Consider the following 12,209-nt stretch of genomic DNA (forward strand, 5'->3'; position numbering starts at 1 on the left):
TCTCTCTCCTACTTGATTATTGGTAAGAAAATAATAATAGGATTAATTTGAAAAAAGTAATAAATATGTAAAACAGGTTTTATATATAGAATCAACATCAACTTTCTAATTAAATCCTCTCCATCGTGGTGCTTAATTATCCACACTCAAATCGATTTGTCGCACCATCTCTAAGAAGTTAGAAAAAAAAAGAGAGAGACATTGTCTTCCGTGGAGAACGTCGACCGGGCAATCAAAGTAGTTGTTGTCTGGTTGATGCACGCCAACCGCATTTAAAATTTGCAATTCCCACCATTCGTTACTATGTGCTTAAACTTCAGCCTTCTATTAAGATGACAGGCGCTCGGAACCCAAAAAAAAAAAAAGAGCAGTCCGTGGCATCAGCCGTCAAGGGCTTAGTTGGGCGGGGCAGGATTTCTTTTGGGCTTGTGCTGTACGACAAGTTTCATATTTGTGGACTTTCTCCTTGCAGCACATAAACAAAATCAAATATACTAACCGGGAATTAAAGTTCAAATTACTGTTAAGAGAACTACCCATATATAGTATCTGAAAGTATTTTGAATAAGTTTGTCTTCAATAAGAAGAAACTTATACTTTAACCAAAAAAAAATTTATGAAACATATAACCATGACCGATTCCATGATAGTTAAGTAATCAAATACGTTCAGTTTGATGCCTGTCAAGTTTCTGCGTAATTCCTTCCTTTGGGACGGCATATACACGAGGTTGCTACGTTGCCTGGTTTCTTTGGGTTAGTGAGTAAGAGCACGAAAGAACACGGAGAATAGTGCTGCAAGTTGCCACATCTGGAAAAGCTGCGGCCACGTCATCCGTCTGACTAGGCGCGCCAATTTAGTGCTATTAATGTAAAGCGGGTTTTGGTTTGCTTCAGCGATGGCTAATCTTTTTTAATGGCATACGCCTACTTGCCTTCCTTCCACATTAATGAGAGAGGCCAGAGGCAATCACTCGCCTCTTCTTCCTCCATCCTCACCCACACCCCACTCCCTCGCATTCTCCCATAATCATGATGTGTGGTCCAAAAACTGGGGTGCTACTATATAATAATAAAATCTCCTCCTTCATATAGAGTATTGTGTTCATTTATCTTGGTATTTCGGCTGTTAACTCTTTTTTGAGATGACATTTTAAATACGAGCTATCACGTATCAGCTGAAGAGTCCGTTTTTTTTTTAAAAAAAAAAAAACTCAATTCTAACCTACACGGAATACATTCCTGAGATGGTTTTGGAGTTTTCTAATGCATCAAAATTAAATAAAGGCGAAAAATAATGTAGTGCGTGGTTCGATATGTAGCAGCGATGTTAATAATGCGATCCTAGTAGTATTGATATGTGGTGATTAGAAGCTAAGTAATGGCTCTGGCTGAAAATCATGTACTAATTAATAAACGTCCAACGGTGCGGTGGGTGGGGCGATTGCAGGGATGTATGATCCGGTCCAGACGAGTGACGACCCGGTGAAGGGATGTGATTAAATGATTGTTCGATCCGTTGAGTGAAAATGAATGCTGGCCAATTCATTTATTGTTGGAAATGTGGCAGCGTAGCATTGAAATGATGACGCACTCCAAACCAAACCTCTTCAGGAAGGCGCCTCCACCACTCACCTTACCTATATACTAATATACACATGTTTAATAAGTTAAAGAAGTTTGTTAAGTTAATTATTTATAATAAATAGTTGTTTTTTTTTTACAAAACACCCATACTAATTATATATGTGTATTAGCTAGAATTACTATTTGATGAAATTTTTAAAATGTGAAACTATTAGAATGACCACTACTTTGAAAAAATGGATAAATATGATAAACAAAATGTATTAAGGTATTATATTTAGGACCAAATTAAAAGCCAAACTAGCTCTTATATTAAGAATTGGAAGTAGTATATGCATCTAGAGGCCTACTTAACACACTCTGCATGTCAATTCTAATACTAGTTAGATTGGCCCCGTGTTTTGCATGAATTAACCTTTAGAGGGCCTCAGACACACTTCATGAAAAAGCTATTTTAATAATTTAGTTAATGATGGATAGACAGAAATCGATTATATTACAGCCTTTTTATGTCGCAATTTGGTGTCGTGACATAAAAATATTCATCTAAGCATTAAATTAAGCCTTCAAGAACTACTGGCAGGTTCTGGTAAAAAAAAAAAAAAGAACTACTGGCAGGTACTGTAATTAGTATGTGCATGTTCATTTCAATGTAAAGTAGAATACTCACATTCCATTGAATAATGGACCACGAAGCTAAAGACTATTATTCAAAAGAAATGACATTTAGATATTCAAATAAAAATCATGACTATTTTAAAAAAATTCAAAATATTACAAATGATCAAAATTATTACTGATACTTTCTATATAAATGATCATTTAGTATTTTTATTTTAATTATCGTACTTTCATGTGTTTTTAAACCTGCAAATGTACAATACCCCGACGATATTCACATATCAAAGGTGCCGTTTCAATTAGACCAAGAAGGGTGGAAAGAGTTAAAATATTCTGCAATTTAGAGAAAAATTAGCAACACATTCTGGTTTTAAGGAGAACGTACGCTCTCCTTTATCAGGCTGGAAAGAAACTCTTGCTTTTATATTATTCATGTATCAGAAGCACACGTAAACTTTGCATGAGTATGCTACAACGATGACGGATTAACAACATACTCGTGGAAAGTATTTAATTATTAATAATGTCATGATAGTCAAATCATCAAATTATGAAGTGACACCTGTACTGGACTAATAATCCATCAGTTTTAGGGAGGGAAAATCGCGGTTTCACTCCTTTAGCAGATGAACATGCGCATTAATTAGAACCGCGCTGCGTCACAGTACACATAAATTCTGCCACCAAACCTACCCCATGTGGAGCCGATCTTCAATTGCAGCGCCTCTTTTGATTTTTCTTTTTGCAAAAAAAGGAATAATGTAAAAGCCTCTTCTCCATCGAACATATATAAGTACTCTGCTTATCCGTTATCCGTCAACCAATCGTAAAGATCTGAATCTGAAGTTGTTTAATCTGTACTTTCCCTGCCCGCGCCATATAGCCAAATCAAAAAATGGAAACCCTGTCTATCTCTGCTACCACTCGATTCCTCGTCCATTCATAACCTCACGTCCAACATTCTTGCTCTTTTTAACTTGAAACAAAAGCTGTCATCGCTTATTTTCAACAAAAACAAACTGCTGGTTTGGAGCCTAAAGTATTTCTTTCTTTTAAGACTGGGTCCGTGTAAATTAAATTATCTCTTTGCCGGAGCTATAAACTTTTAAGTCGTTAATTAATATTAACGGTTACTTACTGCTACAGGTGTGGCGTGAATTCTGACATAGCTAAGGGGAGAGAGAGAGACGTTTGGTCAGGAAGATCTTCAGGACGAAGTGCTTTCACTATGCAAAGGTAATAAATGGAATTGGCCAATACTGTGCCCATCACGTATTCAACTACCTCACTGCATCACTCATTACTAACTGTTCTATTTCCTATGAAAATACTTTCTTTTCACCTATTTCTTCGGCCAATTCTATAAGAACATGTTCCTCTTGCTAGTTGCTTCCGTCCCACCGTCAGGGCTGATCCTTCCGCAGCAGGTCACGGCCAGTCTCATACTGTTGTGTCTCTATCTTTTATGATCGTCGTCGTGATTCTATTTCTTCCAAAAATTTTGGATCTTTTGGGCTTTTATTTTTACTACTCTTAGTTTCATAAAGTACTGTTCAAGTTGGTTGGCTGTTCATGTTTTGCTTTAGTACTGCTGGGTAGAATTCAAAACTTGACACGTATTGCAGTGTCTATGGGTCCAATCATACTTAATTCTAGTCACTTTCGTTATCATGGAATTCAGAAGTCATTCATCCACAGCATGTAATTTTCCTGTTTGCCATCACAGACCGGCGACACGAGCGGTTGAATTATCCACTTATATTGAAGCGAGTTATAGCTTCTTCTTCTGTCTCTGCTCAAATGAAGAACTTTTCAGCTAAGGTCGAGGAAGGAAGAGAAGGTGGAAATGGGAAGCCAACAGTCGGTCCCGTATATCGAAACCTGCTCTCCAAACACGGGTTTCCTCCCATGGATCCCGATTTGAACACCGCTTGGGATATTTTCGAGTAATTTTTTTTCCCTCCCTCCCTTACTTTTTAGTATCTTCTGATTGCCACATCATAGCTTTATGTTAATAGATAACCGGAAAATTGTATTCTTGTAATCGGGATTTTTGTCTGGTGCATATTAAATTGAGCATTTGCTTCATGATTCTAGTCAATCTGTCAAGAAGCACCCCAAGAACCGGATGCTGGGATGGCGTGTTTTTACTGATGGAAAGGTATATTTTGCGACTATTTATTTTCTCATCAGTAATAGATGACTGACTTCTTGCTATAGATAGGGCCTTATGCCTGGAAGACGTACGAGCAAGTTTATGATGAAGTTCTGGCAATCGGCTCTGCTCTACAAGCATCTGGCGCCGAACCCGTAAGTAGTTGCACACGCCCATTATCATACACTGCGTACACTAGCTTATCCTAAAAGGGAAATCTTCTGGCAAATGTTTGGTTTAGGGCTCCCGAATTGGAGTTTATGGGTCTAACTGCCCACAATGGATTGTGGCAATGGAGGTTTGTCACTTCTGCCACTTCCCCAAGTTTTTAACTTGTGTTCACCCTGTATGAGGGCATCATAAGCATCAAGATTTATTTATGGATGTAGGCTTGTTGTGCTCACAGTTTGATTTGCGTGCCTCTCTATGACACCCTCGGTAAGCTTCTTCTGTATTATGTCCTGAGTGCTTCCTCTGTTTTACTCATCCCTGAACCTCAATGAACTGCTGCGCAACCAACTCTCTGCCTTCTCCTCTTTTTTAACGATCCCAATATTCATACCTACTCTCGTCATTTGTTATTTTTTCATTCATGAAGAGTCTGAAATAAATTATTAACATCACCTGCAGGGCCTAGTGCTGTGAATTTTATTATAGATCACGCAGAAGTAGATTTTGTTTTCGTCCAGGATAAGAAGGTTGCAAAAGTAAGAATCAATCACTTTCTTGATCTAAATCTTGTTGGATTCCCAATTTGGGATTTTTTTTTTTTTTCCGGGAGGCAAATCATTAGGTTTCTGACCTGATGCATTTACTTGCTTCTGCAGCTTTTTGATCCTGACTGTAAATCTGCTCAGCGACTGAAAGGTAAAAGTATAGCTACTTTGACCTTGCAAGATTGTATTTGTGCTGAAGAATTAGTATTCAGATGGCTTGCAAGAATATCTGATGACTGAGTTGGGTTATGGTTACAGCGGTGGTGTGCTTCACTTCATTAACGGAGGAAGAGAAAGACAAGGCAGCCAGCATTGGAGTGAAGCAATATTCATGGGACGAGTTCTTGGACATGGTTGGTTTTTGAGGAAATTGTCTTTATAATAGTATATACTCCTTCGTGCATTTGGTTAAATATTGCTAGTTAATACTACCAGAAGCGTTGTAAGAATATGTAAGATCCCGCAAGATTATGGGGCTACCTGCTGGTTGTTCAGAAAAGCTTGGTTGGTTTTGAAATTCTCTGTATTTCTGGTTAATCCAAAGGGCTTATTATCTTACAGGGGAAGGAAAATCCATCAAACGTTTTACCCCCTCAATCTCATAACATCTGCACAATAATGTACACGAGTGGGACCAGTGGAAACCCTAAGGGAGTCGTTTTGACGCACGAGAACATAGCCGCACTAGTAAGAGGAATGGATCTTTTCATGGAACAGTTTGAAGACAAGGTAATTGCGATCTCATGCCCCAGAGCGGCCGGCTAATCATTATGATCCCATGTTACATCCCTTGTCCACAGTGACAAGACAATTTTTATCCTAATTCACTGATATCCATATGTATTGCTTCTACATGCGTTAGAACTCTTTCCATACCGTACGAGAGAACAGGTAAGACTAAATGTTAGATGTACTGAAAATTAACCGATGTCCCGGTAACAACAAAACGTTCACGTGTAGAGTCTTTATTCGACTCAAATTTTGATACGTTGGATTTCCTCTTCAGCTTTTCTGACGAGTAATGTTTACTTGGTACAGATGACTGTGGATGATGTGTATTTGTCTTTCCTCCCATTGGCTCACGTCCTTGATCGCACAATTGAAGAGTACTTTTTCCATAAGGGTGCATCTGTAGGATACTATCATGGGGTACGTATAAGCACCCAAAATTAGCTGTTTGCCTTTGTTAAAATCATGACACGCTTGACTTTTACGAGTGGTAATAAAAGAGAATTACTTCCCATAAAGGAGAAAATTAAAGCCCCAAACGAGAACACCCCAAGAGGCCTAAACCTTTTTGCTGCTAGCCATTAGAGAGGAAGATATAGGTAAATCAAAGAAACCGATTAAGGGAAACCAAACCGTAGTTTGGAAAAGTGATTTTGCAGAATAGATTTTGAGAAGAATAGATTCTGGAAAGAATAAATGTTATGAAAAAATAATTTTGAGAAGTGAGAGTGTTTGGATAGTTGTTATCAGAAGCACTTTTTATATATACAAATTACTAATAAAAAGACATAAGTTAATATGATAATTATAGAAAAATAGATTTTATGATATATTTTAATTTGAAGGAATAAAATTGTTAATAATATATTTTTTATTAACATAATTAATAATACATAAGATAATATAATTAATAAATAATTAATATGTATATATATTTTTAAAATATAAGATTAAACATGTTTATAAAAAAATATGTTTATAAAAAAAATAACAAGATACATATCCTATAAGCTCTCACACTCTCCTTTTTTTCTCCAAAAGCAAAAAATTTCTGCTTTTTCCAAAGCCACGGTTTGCTCAAAACCAGTGGGTGTTTGGGTGACTTATCACTCAAACCATGATTTGGAGTGTCACCCAAACGGGGCCTAATACTTGCTTTACGCTATGGGTAGGTGAATGGCATAAATGCCTGACACCATACAGTAAAATTGCTGACTTAAAGATGATTGTATTCGGGTAGATGATGGTAGGTAGCTTATAAAGAACTACAGATTATTGTTACCTACAGTTTTCGAACGTACACTATACATATGATGTTTAAATGCATATATCTACACACACATATGTATGTATGCATTCAAATTGAGGGATGGTGAGAAATAATTTGTTATGCATTTGGATCTCATGAACTACTTGCACAAAGGATCTTAATGCACTGAGGGATGACTTAATGGAGTTGAAGCCCACACTGTTCGCTGGGGTCCCACGTGTATTCGAAAAAGTCTATGAAGGCAAGTTTATAATATATATGTATATAAATGCCATCCGAAAATCCTCCGTATTGTTTGTTTGACCCATTAAAACTCAGTCAAACTGATATTTGCGCCAGGAATCAAGAGCGCAGTGGCGGAGCTAAATCCTATAAGGAGAACAGTTTTTGGCTGGCTCTACAATCAGTAAGCTGATAATCTAACACATACATCCAAGCCCCCTTTTTTTTTTTGTTTGGGGGGGGGATGATATTGAAATGTACATTACATTTGTACGGTAACACAGCAAACTTGGGTGGATGAAGAAAGGATACAAACACAGCGAAGCATCACGTTTGGCAGATCTATTGGCCTTCAGAAAGGTTGTGGACACTACCCATTTATAGAACTATATCACTTGACAATGGTTGCCTCTTATGTTGGTAATGTTATTGACATGGATGACTTGCTGTGGCACGCGGGATTTAAGGTTAAAGCTCGGCTAGGGGGGCGTGTTCGACTTATAATATCTGGAGGCGCAGCCTTGAGCACTGAGGTGGAAGAGTTTTTGCGCGTTACGTCTTGTGCCTTCGTATGCCAGGGCTATGGTAATCATTTCTCTTACTACGGCGATGGCACCGTGTTTTCCACAGTATCTAAACGAAGGATTCCACTGCTCATAACTCACTCAAGATTAGTATTAGAATCTATAGAAATAGATTGTGTCTGTGAGTAAGAAAATGAAGGGTTACGTGATTATGTGGTGGTGATTTCAGGGTTGACCGAGACATGTGGGTCCACTACCCTGGGCTTTCCTGATGAAATGTGCATGATCGGCACGGTGGGAGCTGTGTCCGTATACAATGAGATGCGGCTGGAGGAGGTTGCAGATATGGGCTACAATCCTCTTGCAACTCCTCCCTGCGGTGAGATTTGTGTCAGAGGCAAAACTGTATTTACCGGATACCACAAGAATCCCGAGTTGACGAGGGAAGCCGTTCAAGATGGCTGGTTTCACACAGGTTTTTTTTGGCCAACAATTAATTTTAGTCCTTGTCGTTTGTTTTCTCGCTTTTAGTTTGACGCCGTCTCACATTGGCGTGCTCAGGGGACATAGGAGAAATGCTTCCTAATGGCGTTGTCAAGATTATCGATAGAAAGAAGAACCTTATAAAACTGTCCCAAGGAGAGTACATAGCCCTCGAGCATTTGGAAAACATTTATGGAATCACTCCGATTGTTGAAGATGTAAGCGCTTGAATCGTCCCCGGTTCCGGCCATTTTAGTGCTTACCAGGCACGCTGTGGATTAGTTGGTAACTAACTAACTAACTGCTGGTATTTGTGTGTTAAGATATGGGTCTATGGGGACAGCTTCAAGTCAATGCTGGTGGCGGTGGTGGTTCCAAACGAAGAAATGAGCAAGAAGTGGGCATATTCAAAGGGCCACACGGTTCCTTTCCCAGAACTCTGTGGTCTAGACCAGCTGAAGAAACATGTACTATCTGAGCTCCACTCTACCGCGGAGAGGAATCGGGTAACATCCCTTTATCAGGATTAAATTAGCTCTTCAACTCCCCAATCCTGTGCGCATCTTTCTTCGTCTCTGGTATCAATAACTCTTTCCTGTTTGTGAAATTAGCTCAAGGGCTTTGAACGCATCAAAGGAGTCATTTTGGAACCCCTGCCATTTGACATGGAGAGAGATTTGGTGACTGCCACGTTGAAAAAGAGAAGAAACAACATGCTTAAATATTACAAGGTACACCTTTTTTGCCAATATAAATTACGCTGAAATCCCTTTTTTTTGTTTTTGTTTCGGTAACTGCAACATTTACTCATCTATAAAATGCTCACAATAACTTGTCATTTACCAGGCGCAAATAGATGAACTATACCAAAGTTTGTCGGGAGACAAGAATAAAATATAGAGAACTGGAATTTGGATCTTCTCTGTTATTTTTTTCGATCTTTTTTCAAATCCTGTGAAGGAAAGAAGGCAATTGTATTAGACTAAGGGCCTGTTTGGGTATCCCCAAACCATGGTTTCAGAAGCACTTTTCCGCAAAACGAGATAATCTCCTCCACATATTTACTTCGTAATCCGTAAAAGTACTTCTGAAACCATGGTTTGGTTTCTATCCAAACACACCCTAAATAAGCCCTATGATGCACTTTTCTTTTTGTTAGCAGATTAAATTATGTTGTGTTCTCTAAAACTATTTAATGCGTTGCGTGGCTAGTTGTAAACCGTTGTAACTAAAGATGAGTGAATACGTATAATTTATCTTTTTTTTTAAATGCGAAGTATTCATCTTGTTTTTCTTAAAACTATTTGCTCTAATCCTCAACTACTTTTCGAAGCTCCAACCTTCAACTGTTATTTGACCTTAAAACTATTGCAATTTGAAAGAATAGTAGACCGTACTATACACGAATGTTAAACAATACAACTCATCTTGAATTTTATATAAATAAGATGCGTTGAAAACAAATGTAAACTAAAGCAATACGATGCTCTAGGTCAAATAAAATAGTTTGTAAAATATTGTCCAAAAATCATTCAGAAACAAATATCTCAAAAAAAAAAAAAAAGGTTAGGTACCAAAGAAAGAAATTGGCTACAACAGAGGAGGTCTATAAGGTAGGTCAGCACGAGCATAGAGGCGAGACCATTGCTTCATCAGAGAATACTGAGAAACTGCAACTAAATTTCTTCCAGGAGGGCCAACTCCTCTAGGTGAGAGCTGGAGCTGAGTTAAGGGAAATCCTAACCCGTGGAGTGAAGAAATTACCATGCTATAAATAAACCACAAACTATAAACTATAAAGCAGCTCTACCAACTTCCTATACTCCTAGCCCCATATTTGTCAGTTCCTACTCCTCTTTCATGTAACTGACCCTGGTAACTCAAATACGACACGGATTTAAGAGAAGGAAAAAGAAAAGATTGGCATTGCAACATCCGCACAGTATCAAGCTCAGCAAACGGGGGCAATTAAATCAATCCCCATCAATCGCCGCTGCCACAATTTACCTAAATAGGTTGTCGAAAACATATAAACACACTGCCATTAGTATTGTTTGAATCAACAAGCTAACCTGGGCAATTTAGCCACAACCAGTCTCCCCCGCCAATATCAGAGTCTGTTTAACTTTCAAACTTCAAAGCCTGAAAACACTCCTCATTCTGTTGCCAAAATTTCATGGTAACTCTGTGAGCAAGGTCTCCCAGCCCACCTATTAATTAGATTGTTGCCTGTGGTGTTGTTGACGTTGATGGCCCCTCTGGTGTTGATGTTGATTTTCCCACTGCTTGCTTTTTGCCATTTTAACCGTGCCCATCAAAACCTTAATCTCGCGAAGTAGCAGTCGAGACAAGGAAAATTAATGCGAAACTCTAATAATTCGGCCATATAATGAATCAAACTCTTTGAGGACAGGATCCAAATCCCTGGAACTGGTAAACCCGCGACGCAGAAAAGTTGGGATGAGTTATGGCGGGCAAGGGGGAGAAAAGAATCCGGAATTACCGACTAATGAGCCATTATCCTTCTCAGATGTTATTTCATTCGATGCGCTGAGCCGGGACTCTCGATCTGTGCCCGTCGGCTGGGGCTGAAGCGGGGCGAACCGACAGTAGGCTTTGGAGTCATAGATTGGGCCTAAATAAATTAGGCCTGAACTTTTCATGTCCAGCCTGAATGGCCCTTCGCATATCTTATTCTAATCCAACCCAATTAGATTTTTAAATTGACCTCAATGACCCGCACATGCTTTTCTTTTTGGGCCTGGTCACCCGCCCATGTTTTGAACCGACATTTTTCCTTTTGCCCAGAGTTTATTCAACCAAATGACCAACGGTCTAAGGGCCTGTTTGGCCAACCTTCAAAACCATGATCTGGATTTCAAACTTGCCAAATAGAGAAAGAAACTGACAAACCATAGTTTTAAATCAAAACCATAGTTTGGAGTTTAAAACTATGATTTCAGAAGAAGTAAATTCATTCTGCTTCTAACTCAAATTGGAGAGTATGATTATGCTTATCAAAGTATATTTATAAACATATTTAATCTTATATCTTATAAATATATAAATACACATATTAATTATTTATTAATTATATTATCTTATGTATTATTAATTATGTTGGTAAAAAAATATTATTAATAATTTTATTTCTTCAAATTAAAATATATCATAAAATCTATCTTTTATATAATTATCATATTAACTTATGCTTTTTTTAATAATTTGTATATATAAAAAGTGCTTCTGATAACAACTATCTAAACATTTTCACTTCTCATAATCTATTCTTCCTAAAATATATTCTCCAGACCATGATTTGGTTTCATCCAAACACCTCCTAAGTCCACCTTTGATCGCGTCTATATATCTTGGTTATTAGTTTGAGTGCATCGGCTTAGATAATGAGATGATTCTAGTTCTGGGCTAGCAGAATTAATAAAATGTATTTAGGGGGTGTTTGGATAAAATCAAACCATGGTTTGAAGAATAGTTTCTGGAGAATAGATTTTGTGAAAAAGTAATTCTGATAAAGTGAAAGTGTTTGGATAACTGTTATCAAGAGCACTTTTTATATGTGTTAATTACTAAAAAAACATAAATTAATATGATAATTACATAAAAGATAAATTTTATAATATATTTTAATTCGAAGGAATAAAATTGTTAATAATATATTTTTTGCCAACATAATTAATTACATATAAGATAATGCAACTAATAAATAATTAATATGTGTATATATATTTATAAAATATAAGATTAAATATGTTTATAAAAAAAATGATTGAGGGGTATTAAAATCATATTATCACCGAGATATACTCTAACAAGTATAATCATATTTTTTAATTTGAGTTAGAAGCAGAATGGATTTATATTTTTTGAAACGATGGTTTTAAG

At 37.3% G+C, this 12,209-nt stretch overlaps 1 protein-coding gene across 2 annotated transcripts; it reads left to right on the forward strand.

Annotated features, from left to right (window-relative positions):
- Nucleotides 1-3,533: 3,533 nt before the first annotated feature.
- LOC114738016 (long chain acyl-CoA synthetase 1-like) lies at nt 3,534-9,286 on the forward strand. Of its 2 annotated transcripts, XM_028926029.1 has the most exons (20): nt 3,534-3,634; nt 3,934-4,153; nt 4,305-4,368; nt 4,428-4,517; nt 4,604-4,660; nt 4,752-4,800; nt 4,993-5,069; nt 5,190-5,229; nt 5,337-5,431; nt 5,640-5,807; nt 6,117-6,227; nt 7,231-7,318; nt 7,417-7,483; nt 7,584-7,659; nt 7,767-7,884; nt 8,053-8,298; nt 8,385-8,524; nt 8,630-8,812; nt 8,918-9,037; nt 9,153-9,286. In XM_028926029.1, exons 2-20 carry the CDS (start codon nt 4,008-4,010, stop codon nt 9,204-9,206), a joined length of 1,989 nt encoding a protein of 662 aa, XP_028781862.1. In that variant the 5' UTR covers nt 3,534-3,634; nt 3,934-4,007; the 3' UTR covers nt 9,207-9,286. The 2 variants fall into 2 exon arrangements, with proteins under 2 accessions (XP_028781862.1, XP_028781863.1); XM_028926030.1 differs by lacking the exon at nt 3,534-3,634 and having other exon boundaries at nt 3,874-4,153.
- The last annotated feature ends 2,923 nt before the right edge of the window (nt 9,287-12,209 follow it).

The sequence above is a fragment of the Neltuma alba genome, unplaced genomic scaffold (assembly GCF_004799145.2).
Source record: "Neltuma alba isolate B1F8T4 unplaced genomic scaffold, ASM479914v2 tig00013520_pilon, whole genome shotgun sequence".
Taxonomy (NCBI): Eukaryota; Viridiplantae; Streptophyta; class Magnoliopsida; order Fabales; family Fabaceae; genus Neltuma; species Neltuma alba.